General features: G+C 41.7%; 1 protein-coding gene across 2 annotated transcripts in view; it reads right to left on the reverse strand.

Moving 5' to 3' along the window:
• LOC311150407 (sodium- and chloride-dependent taurine transporter-like) overlaps positions 1-18,051 on the reverse strand; it is a 35,579-nt gene extending 17,528 nt beyond the window's left edge. Inside the window, exons 1-4 of one of the 2 annotated variants that reach the window (XM_084187875.1) lie at positions 17,879-18,051; positions 6,613-6,842; positions 6,245-6,379; positions 2,975-3,209 (exon numbers count right to left, since the gene is read on the reverse strand). In XM_084187875.1, coding sequence (XP_084044001.1) covers positions 2,975-3,209; positions 6,245-6,379; positions 6,613-6,841 — 599 coding nt within the window. In that variant the 5' untranslated portion in view covers position 6,842; positions 17,879-18,051. Of the gene's footprint in view, positions 1-2,974; positions 3,210-6,244; positions 6,380-6,612; positions 6,843-14,016; positions 14,230-17,878 lie in introns of those variants that run through there. The other variant, XM_084187874.1, reaches the window with a different exon arrangement.
• Between the last annotated feature and the right edge of the window lie 574 nt (positions 18,052-18,625).

Consider the following 18,625-nt stretch of genomic DNA (forward strand, 5'->3'; position numbering starts at 1 on the left):
TTAATGACTGTTCTGACGGGACAGAACTGTAGGCTTATGTAGACCCCTGAAGGATACAGTACAGTACGTTTCCTGCTCTACAAAAACATTTTAAAAAGTAGGGCAAGTGTGACATGTCATAATTCCTGTGGGTCCTGACCAAGGTTTCATGCCAACAGAGGTTACATCACAGCAGTGAAAAGCAAACATCCACATGATGTGACGGTGGGGTAATAGTGTGTCTGTGAGGTCTAGTTTTCACCAACCGTCCTCTGCTCTAGCACACCCTGGGCCTGAATGAACTGTGCCCTTAGAGAATTTTGAGAGAATATGACAGAATGTTCTTTTCATTCTATGTGTTCTATTTCTGTGGAACAGCCTCAATTCGTCGGGGCATGGACTCTACAAGGTGTCAAAAGCGTTCCACATGGATGCTGGCCCATGTTGACGCCAACGCTTCCCACAGTTGTGTCAAGTTGGCTGGATGTCCTCTGGGTGGTGGACCATTATTGATACACATGGAAAACTGTTGAGCATGAAAAACCCAGCAATGTTGCAGTTCTTGACACAAACCGGTGAGACTGGCATCTACTACCATGCCCCGTTCAAAGGCACTTAAATATTTTGTCTTTCCCGTTCACCCTCTGAATGGCACACATACACAATCCATGTCTCAATTGTCTCAAGGCTTAACCTGTAATCCTCCCCTTCATCTAAACTGATTGAAGTCGATAAAAATAATGACATCACTAAGGGATCATAGCTTTCACCTGGATTCACCTGGTCAGTCTATGTCATGGAAAGAGCAGGTGTTCTTAACGTTTTGTACACTCAGTATATACAGTTGAAGTCAGAAGTTTACATACACCTTAGCCAAATACATTTAAACTCAGTTTTTCACAATTCCTGACATTTAATCCTAGTAGAGATTCCCTGTCTTAGGTCAGTTAGGATCACCACTTTATTTTAAGAATGTGAAATGTCAGAATAATTGTAGAGAGAATTATTAATTTCAGCTTTTATTTCTTTCATCACATTCCCAGTGGGTCAGAAGTTTACATACACTCAATTAGTATTTGGTAACATTGCTTTTAAACTGTTTAACTTGGGTCAAACATTTCGGGTAGCCTTCCACAAGCTTCCCACGATAAGTTGGGTGAATTTTGGCCCATTCCTCCTGACAAAGCTGGTGTAACTGAGTCAGGTTTGTAGGCCTCCTTGCTCACACACGCTTTTTCAGTTCTGCCCACGCATTTTCTATAGGCTTGAGGTCAGGGCTTTGTGATGGCCACTCCAATACCTTGACTTTGTTGTCCTTAAGGCATTTTGCCACAACTTTTGAAGTATGCTTGGGGTCATTGTCCATTTGGAAGACCCATTTGCGACTAAGCTTTAACTTCCTGACTGATGTCTTGAGATTGCTTCAATATATCCACATAATTTTTCTTCCTCATGATGCCATCTATTTTGTGAAGTGCACCAGTCCCTCCTGCAGCAAAGCACCCCCACAGCATGATGCTGCCACCCCTGTGCTTCACGGTTGGGATGGTGTTCTTCGGCTTGCAAGCGTTCTCCCTTTTTCCTCCAAACATAACGATAGTCATTATGGCCAAACGGTTCTATTTCTGTTTCATCAGACCAGAGGACATTTCTCCAAAAAGTACGATCTTTGTCCCCATGTGCAGTTGCAAACTGTAGTCTGGCTTTTTTATAGCGGTTTTGGAGCAGTGGCTTCTTCCTTACTGAGCCTTTCAGGTTATGTCGATATAGGACTCGTTTTACTGTGGATATAGATACTTTTGTACCCGTTTCCTCCAGCATCTTCACAAGGTCCTTTGCTGTTGTTCTGGGATTGATTTGCACTTTTCGCACCAAAGTACGTTCACCTCAGGAGATAGAACGCGTCTCCTTCCTGAGCGGTATGAAGGCTGCGTGGTCCCATGGTGTTTATACTTGCGTACTATTGTTTGTACAGATGAACGTGGTACCTTCAGGCGTTTGGGAATTGCTCCCAAGGATGAACCAGACTTGTGGAGGTCTACACATTTTTTTCTGAAGTCTTGGCTGATTTATTTTGATTTTCCCATGATGTCAAGCAAAGAGACACTGAGTTTGAAGGTAGGCCTTGAAATACATCCACAGGTACACCTCCAATTGACTCAAATGATGTCAATTAGCCTATCATAAGCTTCTAAAGCCATGACATCATTTTCTGGAATTTTCTAAGCTGTTTAAAGGCACAGTCAATGTAGTGTATGTAAACTTCTGACCCACTGAAATTGTGATATAGTGAATTATAAGTGAAATAATCTGTCCGCAAACAATTGTTGGAAAAATTACTTGTGTCATGCACAAAGTAGATGTCCTAACTGACTTGCCAAAACTATAGTTTGTTAACAAGAAATTAGTGGAGTGGTTGAAAAACAAGTTTTAATGACTTCAACCTAAGTGTATGTAAACTTCGGACTTCAACTGTATGACTAGTAGTAGATATCATCTATGCTGTTGGATTTTGTGTTGGCCAAATGTAAATAAGCATAATCTTAACGTAAATTGTGATTTGAAGTTAAGTGATTGTGGCTTCCCAAGAGGATACAACTTTGGCAGGACTTTTAAGAGGAAAAGAAAAGGATAATACCCCTTGATCCAAATATAGTACAGTGAAATTATCCAATTTAAAGATAGAATGAACCTCATGACCGAGGGGGAGTTTATTAAAGTTCAGTGTGATTTCTGTTTCTGGAAATGTTGCCCATCCAAACATAAGTTTACAGCAAACAAGGAAGAGGCACAGTATCTGTACTGTTTATATTTGAGTTTGTATTTGACCTTGTAAATGTGGACAGAATGTGACTGTGTTCACGTACGTGTGTATGCATGAAAGGTGTGTGTGTGTGTGTGTGTGTGTGCGTGCGTGTGCGTGTGTGTATTCATTTGTGTTTGTCTGTGTGTGTCAGAACAGAGTTAACCCAGCTGTCGGACAGTGACTACTCACTCCCAGAACTCAGTGACGGGCGAGGTGAAGTTGGTGATGTTGGCAGCCAGCATCAGGGTCTTGTTCTTGCGGACTGTGTCCTCCACACACCGGTCTGTGTTCCACGGCTGATTGCATTTGGCCCAGGGCAGCTCCGGCTGAAAGCACTGGAATAGGTAGTAGAGTCCCCAGGCTAGAATCACTATGTAGTAGATGTTCAGGAGAGAGACGATCACAATAGAGGCATAGCCAATACCTACAGAGAAGAGAAATAATTATTTAAAACCATTACAGGATTGATTCTTTATTATATCAGTAAACCAGTGCAGAAGCATGGGAGTAAACAGAGAACTAGTGTTCCTGGAATAAGTTACAGCCATGATGAAATCACCATGAAAAATCGATGTCCTACAACTAAATAGTGAAACCACAAGAGTTTCATTCCAAAACGCGATATATCAATTGTTTTGAAATGTTGGTAAATTGATATGAATTAAAAACACATCTTGTGAAAGAGATAGAGCTATTCTGTTTTCATCTTACCGATTCAAAAACAGATATGATTTTGTTAGAAATATATTGCAAGGTCATTTTATTTTAGGGAGACAAATAATCATGTTTTGTGGCTAAATGCCATATAACCACCCCAAACAACAGAACTCCAATAGAACAAGTATCTTGATTGGGTTTTAAACAATTAGGGAAAAGGGAGACACCTAGTCAGTTGTACAACTGAATGCATTAAACTGAAATGGGTTAACTGCCTTGCTCAAGGGCAGAACGATAGATTTTTACCTTGTCAGCTCGGGGAATCGATCAGCAACCTTTCGGTTACTGGCCCAATGCTCCTACCCGCCAGGCTACCTGCCACCCTTTACATGTAATAAAGTATCGATACATAAATAAATACATATTAAAATAATCAACTATATTAGTCTATCACATATCCAATTTATCAATTTACTGTTTTAGAACAGTGCCATATGGGCTACAGTATGTGTCACTTAATCCCCTTGTAAACTAAACTAAGTAAAGCCAACATTGGAGCTGAAGCACTTCAGTGAACAGCACTGACCTAGTGCCTTTTGAGTAGATTTATGGCCATAAAACCAATGGAAATCAATCCACTGACTCAAATGTTCACAACTCAACACTCCTATTTCAGAGAGAGGATGTTTCCCTGGCTTGAGTGTACTAACTCCGGTAATAATGACTTTGGTCCCAGAAATCCCCTGTAGTCTTCCACTCCTCTGAACTATTTGTAAAGTGGCGTCACCTCTGCCAGCCAGGGTTGTGTGTGTGGTGGGTGAGGCAAGGCAGGCCTTCTGAAGGTGTGATAAAACACTAAGAGGGACAATGGCAGCCGGCCTATAGGCCACCTGTGGGCGTCTGTCACTCTCTAGTCTGTATGTGGGTGTGCGCACATGTGTGTGTGCTCACGTGTGTGTGCGTGCGCACGTGCGTGTGTGCGCGCAAGTGAGTGTGTGCGTACGCAAGTGAGTGTGTGTGCGTGCGTGCGTGCGCATGTGTGTGTGTGCCAGTTCACACAACCCGCCAGTCAATTAGGCAGCTGCCTTAGCACTCCTTGATTATTCAAGCTCATCAACAGCTGCTGAAGATTGGTTGCACCCCCAGTCTTCAGCTGTCTCTTTCTACCTGCCGTTCAGGGCTTCATGGAATAGCAGCTTATGGCTGGGAGCTGTCTCTCTACCTACTGGTCTACATGTTTTAACTGGTCTGCCTGTAGTATATCACAGTGTAAACTTATGGCAGGACCCTGACTGATAAGGAGATACGTTACAGTGCCAAACCCTGACGCCAGGACTGGAATAACGACATCTTGCTATTATCCGATAACATATCCGTGGTGCTGACAAACAAAACAGGTGGCCTCTGTTGCCAAGACCTACACCGTCCATCATTTCATGAAAAATGCTGAGTGTTTTCATTGCTGATCCACTGCATGAGATATGTATTATTTTGGGGCAGATCCCATCGCTAGGCAACTCGCGCTACCCTTCTCTGTTGCCATGGTAACACAGAACTCAGCACTACTTTACACAACCAAGGCTGAAAATACATGTGCGTGTATATGTTTGTATTTAGCTGCCACAAGACAAAAAAATAGGCCAGTCTAAATGGCAATTTATGCTTGATCCGGTGTGGTCGAAGGCTCCGTACGTATGGTGGGTGTGACGCAATTGCAGAGCCTTCAGAGGCATGCAGAGGCCAAAATTGAGCTCCGTACTGCATCGCCGTGTGCCTCCCAAATTTTTTAACAATGCGGAGGGCTCCGTATAGCTCCGTATACCTCCGCATTGACATGATTGGTTGACGGTAGGTGGGGGCAGGCGGTCCTGTAAAAACACAAACTCACTTCCTTGACTACTTCCTTCACAACAGCTCTGCTCAACAGCTCTGCGCTTCTCCGTGAAGCACAAGAAGTATGAATGCCCTGACTTCTGCAGAGGCAGTATCACCGTAAATGCTGCACAGCCAATGCAGACGTCTGATTGACCATGCAGCGCCTTTTAGAGTGTTCAATGTTTGGTGTTTGATGACGTCCACTCCAGGCTCCAATGCAAATGAGGCAATCCTCAACTAACCTGGTCCCAGATCACCAGCACTGTGTGCTTTAGCTAAATCCTTATGCATGTCAAAAGCATAGTCAGAGACAGTTGGCTGAAGCACATCCATATCTGGGACCAGTCTGCTCCACAGCTATGCTGAATAATGTATTTTACACATCACAGAGCATGCTAATGAATGAAGTAACTGTTGTCCAATTACCCATTGGAACACAGGGAGGGACACCTCAGCAGAACTCAATGTCTGTGCACTGAGTCTAGCAACCCACAGACCAACAGCACAATCAGCGCTGCTGGACGCTGTTGGGGAGTTTCACAAGAGCAGTCAGAAAAACAGGACAACTGCAGTTTGGGTATTGTCACTGGATTTAGATTTTTTTAGCAGGACATGAAGAACATTGAGGCTAGATCAAAGGCTGGTAACATCATTATTTTTAGTAGCGATTTTTTTTGCAATGGGACAAGGCACTAAGAAGGCACCAAGCAGGTTTGGCACCCCGCCTGAGCTTTCACTAATGGAAACTCTGCTGTGTTTAGGCTCTTCACTAATCCCTCTGTCAGTCTCTGACGTTACCACCTACAGTACATGTCCAAGAAGGCTTACACAACCTCCTTTCCCTGCCTACTTTCCCTGATGATGACTGGTCTAAGGGCAATAGGGGAGAATGGTATTAGGACAATGGGAAGCAGTGTGGTGACTCACCGGTGAAGATGGGGCAGAGTTTTTCCCAGCAGGTGATGCCTCCCTCAGAGGTATACTGTCCCAAAGCCACCTCCAGGAAGAACACCGGCAGGCCTCCACCAAACAGGAAGATGGTGTATGGGATGAGAAATGCACCTGGGTGGAGGAGAGGAAGCGAGAGAGAGGGAAAGGGAACAGACAGTTAGCCTACAAATGTCAGGGTCTACAGTATGTGCCCACCCACAGCCATTTCACAAATCAAAAGCCTGTAATTGCAGTCCCCGACGACTTTTTTGAAGGTTCCTGAAAACTATTATCAAACTTGAGTGACCCCCCATTTTAAGAGCTGTCTGTATGGAGAAAGGGCCAATGTTCATTTGAATGCATACCTCCACCATTCTTATAGCAGAGGTACGGGAAGCGCCACACGTTCCCTAAACCGACAAAGCCTCCGGCCACAGACAAGATAAAGTCTAGCTTGCTGGCCCACTTCTCCCTCTGGATGGGCTTGCCCTCTGCCTCGTCCTCCGGCCGCGTGCCCGGGCTCTTCCCTGGCGAAGGCTTCAGCGTGTCCTTGTGGAAATCCTTCAGACATTGGAGTTTCTCTTTCTGTGCCATGCTATAGAGGGAAAGAGAGAGAGAGAGTTAGAGAAAGCGCGAGAGAGAGAGAGATGAACAGGAAGAGAGAGAGACGTGAGCCGGATAAGGCAGAGATAGGATGGCGCATTAGCAAGATGAGGGTATCTCACGTGCTGTATAGTCAGCCATGGCGTGATACAGTGATACAGCTAGCTATGTGTCAGTATAGAGCCTGCAATGAGAACTGCTACAGGAGTCACTGTATGGCTTCCTCCTCGCCACAGTTCTCTTTTATTTACTTCACATTGGATATACATTCCATCTTGCATTGCAAATCTCTCTGGGTTGAACAATCTTCACTTGTGCACAGTTACACTGTACACATATAATTTGCATAATATAGACAATCTTGATTATGTATAATTTTGTATCCATTAATTAACCAGGGATATCATATTGAGACATGTCCTGGTAATCAGACCTGAGTTCAAATACTATGTCAAATAGCTCAATTACTTTCACATGCATTCGAAGTAAGTATTCAGATACAGTGGGGAAACAAGTATTTGATACACTGCTGCATTTGCAGGTTTTCCTACTTACAAAGCATGTAGAGGTCTGTAATTTTTATCATAGGTACACTTCAACTGTTAGAGACGGAATCTAAAACAAAAATCCAGAAAACCACATTGTATGATTTTTAAGTAATTAATTTGCATTTTATTGCATGACATAAGTATTTGATCACCTACCAACCAGTAAGAATTCCGGCTCTCACAGACCTGTTAGTTTTTCTTTAAGAAGCCCTCCTGTTCTCCACTCATTACCTGTATTAACTGCACCTGTTTGAACTCGTTACCTGTATAAAATACACCTGTCCACACACTCAAACAGACTATACTCTCCACAATGGCCAAGACCAGAGAGATGTGTAAGGACATCAGGGATAAAATTGTAGACCTGCACAAGGCTGGGATGGGCTACAGGACAATAGGCAAGCAGCTTGGTGAGAAGGCAACAACTGTTGGCGCAATTATTAGAAAATAGAAGAAGTTCAAGATGACGGTCAATCACCCTCGGTCTGGGGCTCCATGCAAGATCTCACCTCGTGTGGCATCAATGATCATGAGGAAAGTGAGGGATCAGCCCAGAACTACACGGCAGGACCTGGTCAATGACCTGAAGAGAGCTGGGACCACAGTCTCAAAGAAAACCATTAGTAACACACTACGCCGTCATGGATTAAAATCCTGCAGCGCACTCAAGGTCCCCCTGCTCAAGCCAGCGCATGTCCAGGCCCGTCTGAAGTTTGCCAATGACCATCTGGATGATCCAGAGGAGGAATGGGAGAAGGTCATGTGGTCTGATGAGACAAAAATATAGCTTTTTGGTCTAAACTCCACCTGCCGTGTTTGGATGAAGAAGAAGGATGAGTACAACCCCAAGAACACCATCCCAACCGTGAAGCATGGAGGTGTAAACATCATTCTTTGGGGATGCTTTTCTGCAAAGGGGACAGGACAACTGCACCGTATTGAGGGGAGGATGGATGGGGCCATGTATTGCAAGATCTTGGCCAACAACCTCCTTCCCTCAGTAAGAGCATTGAAGATGGGTCGTGGCTGGGTCTTCCAGCATGACAACGACCTGAAACACACAGCCAGGGCAACTAAGGAGTGGCTCCGTAAGAAGCATCTCAAGGTCCTGGAGTGGCCTAGCCAGTCTCCAACCCTGAACCCAATAGAAAATCTTTGGAGGGAGCTGAAATTCTGTATTGCCCAGCGACAGCCACGAAACCTGAAGGATCTGGAGAAGGTCTGTATGGAGGAGTGGGCCAAAATCCATGCTGCAGTGTGTGCAAACCTGGTCAAGACCTACAGGAAACGTATGATCTCTGTAATTGCAAACAAAGGTCTCTGTACCAAATATTAAGTTCTGCTTTTCTGATGTATCAAATACTTATGTCATGCAATAAAATGCAAATTAATTACTTAAAAATCATACAATGTGATTTTCTGGATTGTTGTTTTAGATTCCGTCTCTCACAGTTGAAGTGTACCTATGATAAAAATTACAGACCTCTACATGCTTTGTAAGTAGGAAAATCGGCAGTGTATCAAATACTTGTTCTCCCCACTGTATATTTTATTTGAAAAGTAGTTTCATATTTTAATGTATTTGGAAATACACTTGGAAAGTATATGAAAAACTCAAATACACTGACTCAAATAAACTCCCATGCATTTAACCCGGGTATTTGAAAATAGTATTTTAAATAAGTATTGAACATACAGTCAAATATATTTTGGCAGACTATTTGGTTTTTACAAATAATCATTCAAATACTCAAATAAAAGTACTTATTTTGGGCTGTGTATTTTCTCCCCCAGTGTCTGGTGGAAAGCAGACTGAATCAGGATTTTGCCTGTGCTTAGCTCCATTCTGTTTATTTTTTATCCAGAAAAACTCCCCAGTCCTTAACAATTACAAGCATACCCATTATATGATGCAGCCACCACTATGCTTGAAAATATGGATAGTGGTACTCAGTAATGTGTTGTATTGTACTTGCCCCAAACTTAACACTTTGTATTCAGGGAAAAGTTAATTGATTTGCCAAATTTTTTGCAATATTACTTTAGTGCCTTGTTGCAAACAGGATACATGTTTTGGAATATTCTGTACAGGCTTCCTTCTTTTCACTCTGTCAATTGGAGTCCATCCTCACTTTTCTCCTATCACAGCCATTAAACTCTGTAACTGTTTTCAAGTCACCATTTACCTCAAGGTGAAATCCCTGAGCGGTTTCCTTCCTCTCCAGCAACTGAGTTAGGAAGGACGCCTGTATCTTTGTAGTAACTGGGTGTATTGATACACCATACACAGTGTAATTAATAACTGCACCATGCTCAAAAGGGATATTCAATGTCTGCTTTTTTTTTTACCTACCTACAGTGGGGGAAAAAAGTATTTAGTCAGCCACCAATTGTGCAAGTTCTCCCACTTAAAAAGATGAGAGAGGCCTGTAATTTTCATCATAGGTACACGTCAACTATGACAGACAAAATTAGAAAAGAAAATCCAGAAAATCACATTGTAGGATTTTTAATGAATTTATTTGCAAATTATGGTGGAAAATAAGTATTTGGTCAATTACAAAAGTTTCTCAATACTTTGTTATATACCCTTTGTTGGCAATGACACAGGTCAAACGTTTTCTGTAAGTCTTCACAAGGTTTTCACACACTGTTGCTCCTCTAGAGCAGTGATGTTTTGGGGCTGTCGCTGGGCAACACAGACTTTCAACTCCCTCCAAAGATTTTCTATGGGGTTGAGATCTGGAGACTGGCTAGGCCACTCCAGGACCTTGAAATGCTTCTTACGAAGCCACTCCTTCGTTGCCCGGGCGGTGTGTTTGGGATCATTGTCATGCTGAAAGACCCAGCTACGTTTCATCTTCAATGCCCTTGCTGATGGAAGGAGGTTTTCACTCAAAATCTCACGATACATGGCCCCATTCATTCTTTCCTTTACACGGATCAGTCGTCCTGGTCCCTTTGCAGAAAAACAGCCCCAAAGCATGATGTTTCCACCCCCATGCTTCACAGTAGGTATGGTGTTCTTTGGATGCAACTCAGCATTCTTTGTCCTCCAAACACGACGAGTTGAGTTTTTACCAAAAAGTTATATTTTGGTTTCATCTGACATTCTCCCAATCCTCTTCTGGATCATCCAAATGCACTCTAGCAAACTTCAGACGGGCCTGGACATGTACTGGCTTAAGCAGGGGGACACGTCTGGCACTGCAGGATTGGAGTCCCTGGCGGCGTAGTGTGTTACTGATGGTAGGCTTTGTTACTTTGGTCCCAGCTCTCTGCAGGTCATTCACTAGGTCCCCCCGTGTGGTTCTGGGATTTTTGCTCACCGTTCTTGTGATCATTTTGACCCCACGGGGTGAGATCTTGCGTGGAGCCCCAGATCGAGGGAGATTATCAGTGGTCTTGTATGTCTTCCATTTCCTAATAATTGCTCCCACAGTTGATTTCTTCAAACCAAGCTGCTTACCTATTGCAGATTCAGTCTTCCCAGCCTGATGCAGGTCTACAATTTTGTTTCTGGTGTCCTTTGACAGCTCTTTGGTCTTGGCCATAGTGGAGTTTGGAGTGTGACTGTTTGAGGTTGTGGACAGGTGTCTTTTATACTGATAACAAGTTCAAACAGGTGCCATTAATACAGGTAACGAGTGGAGGACAGAGGAGCCTCTTAAAGAAGAAGTTACAGGTCTGTGAGAGCCAGAAATCTTGCTTGTTTGTAGGTGACCAAATACTTATTTTCCACCATAATTTGCAAATAAATTCATTAAAAATCTCAATTTGTCTGTCATAGTTGACGTGTAACTATGATGAAAATTACAGGCCTCTCTCACCTTTTTAAGTGGGAGAACTTGCACAATTGGTGGCTGACTAAATACTTTTTTCCCCCACTGTACCAATAGGTGCCCTTCTTTGCGAGGCATTGGAAAACCTCCTTGGTCTTTGTGGTTGAATCTGTGTTTGAAATTCTTTGCTCGACTGAGGGACCTTACAGATAATTGTATGTGTGGGGTACAGAGATGAGGTAGTCATTAACAAATAATGTTAAACACTATTATTGCACACAGAGTGAGTCCATGCAACTTATTATGCGACTTGTTAAGCACATTTTAACTCCTGAACTTATTTAGGCTTGCCATAACAAAGGGGTTCAATACTTATTGACTTAATTTTTTATTCATTTGTAAACATTTCTAAAAACATAATTCTACTTTGATATTATTGGGGATTGTGTCTGACAAAAAATATCAGTTTCATACATTTTAAATTCAGGCTGTAACACAACAAAATGTGGAAAAAGTCAAGGGGTGTGAATACTTTCTGAAGGCACTGTATCCGTGTCCATGCCGAAGGCTTGGATGGGTTCCGGAAGATCCCACAGCTTAAGTTCACTGAATGTTTATACTGTAAACAGCCTTTCCAAGAAAGACAGGATTTGTAATTACTGTCTCAGGTATCCCGTTTCCCTGCCTGTGCCAAAGGGCTGTAAAACAACCAAAGCATGGCAGGGCAGGAGGTATTGCTGGACAAGAAATTCTTTGGACATGTTAAGACACAAATTGATTCAAGCTTACTACTGGAATATAATGAATGGCGCCGTATAAACAGGAAGAATGAAAAAAGCAGCTATGATTAATTGTAAGTCTGCTAATACCAGTGTAACAGGGTAAGGTTTCCTGTCCTTTTGAGGCAGACTCAGACAAATGCAGTTGGCAGAAACTGAGAACATCAAAGGCTTCCCCTCTACTCTCACTGGCTCCAAAATAAATCTGTCATTGAGGATTGGTTTCCTCACAAAAGCTTACGAGTCAGTCGACTAGGTGCTTGGTTTCCAAAAGATTCACAGAACAGTAGCTAGAGAACAAATCTTTCTCCAAAAAGTAAATGTTTCTCTTTTAGCCTCTGAAAGTGACAGTATAATTCAAAGTTGATTTATAGTTGGATCTCTCAACAATACATATTATTGTCAGATACCCTGATGAAGGTGTAAGCCTATAGGCGTTGGTGTATTTTAATCATGTCAGCCCATACATTAAAGGCTTTTTAACTTTCAAACCCACAGGAGTGCCTGGACTTGCCACTTAACACCATTTGTGGTTATAATTTTTTCTTTTTCTTTTCAAATACATACATGTATTGCCAGTTTACAGAACAATCTATCCAAACTACTCTCAGTTGAAAGGCAGCCAACTACTCTCAGTTAAAACATACGGTATCTTCATTCACCTTGTCGTATGACTAACACTCCACACAGTTACCTCATGTAGCCACTGTACAGGCAGACTAAGAAATAGAACAGAGCTGCTTTTAAGCAGCTCCACACACATTGTAGCTATTCACAGACAAATACCACATTGTGAAAATCTAATGCAAAGCTGCACACATTGACCAGTGACCTCTCTGTGCTTCTGTTTTTCAGAGTCTGATAAAAAAGTGAACTTGTCTTGCAGTCTCAAATAACTACTCATTATTTCATTAAATGATTAAAGGGAAATTTCACTTCAACTTCATATGCATCATCTCCAGCACCACCCCAACATCAACATGTGTGAAAGTGGAGTATTTCTATGTTTTGCCTACTCATAATTGGTTCAAATCACACAATGCACACTGATGATGTCACTGGAAACACTTATCTTCCTCTATCTTTTTCACTACAAAACATAGAAACGCGCAATTTTCACATATGTTGATGTTGGGGTGGTGCTGGAGATTATGAATATGAAGTTTTAAAAAATTGAAATTGCCCTTTAAATGGCTGCTTGAGCTACAACCACACAACCCCTCATTACTCAATCCAGCTCATATTATGTTCCTCTCCATTGCTCTGCTCATTCTGCTCTGTCATTTTCTAGGTTCTCTCTGTCTCTATTATGCATGACAAGTCAACTTGAATCGCTTTCCACTCTCAAACCTCATTACATAACTGGATCAGCTCTCGCCCACTCTATTTCTCTTCCACTCTCTGTCCCTCTATCTCTCTCTCTCTCTCTCTTGCTCTATGTGCTTTCACCTGCTGGGTGCTGGGAGGCTGTCTGCCGTCAGATAGACTTAAGGCAAACAGTCCATGGGATCGACTACGTGACCCACCCAGACACTCTTGACCAGACATTCTCAAACCCTTCTAAAACATCACACTGTCATTATCTGAAAACACTGCATTTATTTTTTACTTTAATTTATTTAGTAAATATTTTCTTAACTCTATTTCTTGAACTGCATTGTTGGTTAAGGGCTCGTAAGTAAGCATTTCACGGTAAGGTCTACACATAAAATTAGATTTTATTTGATTTTATTAGACACATCTCCAACTTAGCATCTGATAGTCAGTCAAACAAAGAAAAATTCTGTACAAACATGCATTGCAAAAGATACAAGGTAAACGGACATAAAGGACTGAATGCAATCCATAGTCTTGGTGAAGTAGTTCCCCCTTTTCACACTTAAAGCATTAACAAAGACATTTAAAATATGCTAATTCAAGGGTTTCTAAGTACTTACATGAAATTGCTTATTCAGTTTAAACAAAAAGCATCCCAAAACAGACCTTAATAATCACTTGACAAAAATATTTAGATAAGGCTATTTTATCATTCCAGTTGAGTAATTCCAAGGACTTACATTTCCTTCATGGCTGTGGCTATATGTAGTGTGCTTCTCTCTCAGCTGTCACCATTCCTCTGTACTGAATGTCTTTATGCCAACACTGCTCACAAGAAGTGGAGCTGACAGCGAGGGCCGCCCTCAGCTAAAGACAATTAAATCCTATGTGGAGATTGGGCACAGTCGTGAACCAACTCTCCAGATACTGATTCGGGACTGTAAATTTCCACTTCCAACTTACATCCACCCCCCCCCCCTCCCCACCCACACACACACACACACACACACACAACACAGTGAGGGACTGGGGCTGAACGCTTTGCCCTGCATGTGTCACAGGCACTCCTTATTCACGTAACTGAAACAGATGACAGGATAGGGTGGCGAGGGAGGGAGGGAGGGAGGGAGGGAGGGTGTGAACAGAGTAGTAGGCCATGAGCAGCAGCATGCAGGGGAAATCAAGCCTCAAGGGACAGCTTCTGGGCAGGAGAAAGGAGCCCTCTTAAAACATTATGTGGGTAAGGGCTGGTGGGTGGACAAGGACTGAAGGAAGGGACTGATGACTGGCTTGGCTGACCATGCTAAGTTTTCATTTATTTCTGTCTTAATGTCCCACTTCCACATAGCATTGGAAATGTGGGACATTTCCTATTATAACTGCGTATGACTGTGTCATTTCACATCACAGCAAAGACTTTCAAATATCTCTATGGGAACTATTTGTGAATATAAATATAGTGTTGTTAATCGGTGGCAGGATATAATCAGGGAAGTGTCTCTGTGGTGTATTTGGGAGCCTTCTGCTCCATTCAGAAATGGCGTGTGCCGGGTTATCTCTTAAACGTAAACCAGGTACAGCGCACTCTATAACAATGCCTAATAAGGTGATGGGTCCTGTATTCTTCCCTGTTCTGTTTAGACACCATAATATACTCATAAAGGATCTCACGTGTACAATAGCTGGCACTGTAATTAAAAAACTGTGTTAAACTTGACTCCAGGATTTGCGCAATCCTTTTGACAGAGGACAGGGCTTGGCTTTCGGCAGGCTTTTACACACACAGAAGTAGTCACTTTACATGATATTTGCAGACTGCGAATATCCTTGCCACTTCTGGAAAAATATAACAACTCACATTGTTTTGCATAGTGCAAAGAAACGTTCTGTTACATCATGTTAAAGAAACCAAAGTTATACTGTGAATGAGTTTCCTTGAGATTGGTCTTGTGTTCTGTTACAAATTGGCAGACAACAGAGGAGTAGGAAAGGAGTGTGACAGAGCTCCTATTTCATACAGTTGCTTTAATTGTCATCGCAAATCTGAGAATAGATTTCGTTTTTTTCACTTTATTCCACTGCGTTGTGGTCTCAGACTGTTGACACTATCTTCTGAGACTGAAGCATTAAAGACAGAATCAAAGACTGTTAAATATCAAACTATTTGATAAGACCTTTAGTCAAAGGTACATTTTCTGTTTATGACAAATCATGTGCCCCTCTTTTAGGTGGCTGGGCATGGTTTTAAAACAAAAAGCCTTGTCTGCATGTTTTATAACAGCCAAACCATTCCTCAATTACTTCATTCAGTGGAGTATTAAACTTTGTCCAAACCAATTAATATGTTGGCTCACTTGTAGCTTTGTTTCTACAATTTCTCCTCACCAAACCCATACCACTCTTATTTGGGTATACAGCGGATGGCACACAATCGCTATTATATAATATAACAGATTTATGGAATTGGAATGCTTGTCTTGGCTCCGAATTCTGAGATGTCTCTAAGATCAAATTTAACTGATGCAGCTTGCCTGGAGACAACAGTCTAGGGGGAGGTTGTTTTTTTACTCTTTACATTCAGCAGTTAAAGTTGAAATCAAGTTAATCTTTGAGGGCAGACCCTCTATTTCAACATGACAGGATGTTACTGTGTAGCATGATGTTATAGAAAAGAGAAACATTCATCAAATAACAGCCAAGCATCCCAAACCAGCTCTCTGGACCCCATTGGAAACAACTGGATCCACCTCAAGGGGTTTTGTCTTGCACAACATTTGTGTTTAAGCAAGTGAAATACATTAAAGGGGTAATCCAATAACAAATGTAAATGTGACATGTCAGGAGGGAGAGCTATGTCAACAGCACAGCATTGTGTCAATGACCAACAATTACTCAGATAACAGCGATGTGGGATAATGTAGCATGATGCTTGACCCCACGGCACTGTTATTTTGATAGGCATGGAATATTGCATACTGGCTCAGTAATAAGGTGCACACATCAGTATAGCTGCAGTGTATTACATATTCATATGACAGAAAACTCAATACTGTTACTCCTTTTGATTTCCTATTCAAAAAGGGCCCATTTGAGTTAAAAAATAAAAAGGGTAGAGATAATGATTGATCATACACAGATATGAGATGAAGAATCAAAATGGTAATAGACCGTAGACTTTGCCTATGCAGTTATGTGCATTTTATTTTCATTGTATATCTATTGTTTTCACATTATTCTTTGTAAACAGGCTTCTGTGAGAAAGCATCATCTTTGCAGCAATACTGCAAGTGTATGTTTGGCTACTATCAACAACTCATTCATGGTTGGTTAGGAAAGACCCAAGACAATGGTTAAGAAATAGATCAATGTTTCATAAATCCACTCTTGACATACAAAACAAAAACACAAGCCATCTTCATCTTTATGACACATTTGTTTGTAGACTAGCCTACTACAGCCTATTGTGTCAGTGTCTAAAAGACTCAAACCACACATCAATAATTATTTATCCCAAAGGAACAGCAAATTATAAATGTAATTATCTGATTTATAAAACGTCACCTCTTCAAAGTCATACAAAAGCCAATGGAGGGCGAGAGTCGATCCATTCTCATCAGCAGATGACAAACTACAACATTGTTGTTCCTAAAAAATATGGTACGAAAAAGGACACGCCTCAATCTCAATCAATGCCTGTTTCTCTGTCGGGAGTTGGGACTCTGTCGGGCAGAGTGAAGACAAAATAAGTGGGTTAAGATGTACAACCTGTTATTTGGTATTAAACCCGTCTTAAACCGTCACACCTAGCTCACGAACACCATCGTCTTTCAAATAACAGTCCTCATCATTATTGCACGTTGACAAAACCAATCCATCCAATATAGGCTAGGTTTGATTAAGAAGGCACACGTGGGAGAGAGACAGTAACATCGTAAAGGAGAGCGAAGTCTTAAAGGCAATACATCCACCCCAAACCACAAAAGTTGGCCTCTTAGAATGCATTGCATTATTTAAAAAAAACAATGATATAGCGTAGGAAATATAGCCTATTCATTTATAGAATTTCAAACGCGGAAGCGCACTCACAGACAATGGCAACCAAAATATACCTATACTTTAATGTTGCATTTTGTCATAATTTTATGACAAATAAAATATACCCAAAAACATTGGCTTTAATTAAATTGTTTGACGTCCAAAGGCAATATAAGACGTCACAGGGTTGATGTCCAGGCTACGGTGTTTTTAGCCTACACATCATGTGCGCTCACAGACACACGCACTGCATAATTAGGTTTTATACACACAGCAACTATTAACATCACTTCAAATAAAACATTATCAAACAGGGAGAGAGATTCCCAAGAGGACACTTACTTTTATATCTGAAAACATCAAATAACAAAATGTATATTTCAGCCCAAAACCTTGAGAAATTGTTACAGAACATACATTGGCTGCTCTATTCAGAAAATATCAATCACAATATGGCTTATATCATGAAAAGAATGTGAATATTAGCCTATACATTAAGAACATACAAACAATAATCTAATTTTCTATTACTTATCTCTCTGATGGATAAAGATGATGCTTAATTACCTGCCAGGTAATTGTATAGCTTGAGCTGTCCCTTAAACTTGTGTTGTGCTGTGAGTGCTCAATAAAACAATTGCATCGGAAATTAATTACACGAATTCTCTCTCCCTCTCTCTCTGACCTTTGTTTCTGAGAGCGGGTGCGCGTTTAATATGAGTTTGAGTGGAAAATCACCAGCTTCCCCATGCAACAGGAGAGTTTATTCTTAAAGTGACAGGTTCCCGCTAATTTGAGTCGCTCGGCGCTCTCAACTCATCTGGCTCGATCAAAACTCAAAGCATATCGCGCATGCGCATGCGGACTCACAAACTCAGCCAAGAAAGGGATGGAAAGGGCAAAGGACATGAAGGACTGCTGTGGCGTTTTCATCACAGGCTTGGTAACAGGTGAAACATTATATTAACTATAACCAACATAGCCATGAACAATAATACCTAAAACATAAGCAAGGACCTGGTTGATGATTGGAAAACAATTCTAAATTTAAGTTCCATCACATTTGTCTTCAGTATTGCACAACCTAAGAACATTAGGCCTAGCCCATTTTTCAAAGTAGCCTAATATGAAAACACAACTTTGTACGTTTGTTCAGCTCAGTACATATTAGTTAATTGCACTTTAGTAGCCTAATCTGGTGCCGACAGACAACCAACCTTACCCAAACAGATGGCAAGGTCACGTGTTGGCATGGCGGAGCTTTGTGGGACACACTAGTCAGGGGGTAGGGGGAACAGTCAGCAAACCACAGGG

This window comes from Coregonus lavaretus (assembly GCF_964263955.1).
Source record: "Coregonus lavaretus genome assembly, chromosome: 22".
In the NCBI taxonomy this organism is placed as follows: Eukaryota; Metazoa; Chordata; class Actinopteri; order Salmoniformes; family Salmonidae; genus Coregonus; species Coregonus lavaretus.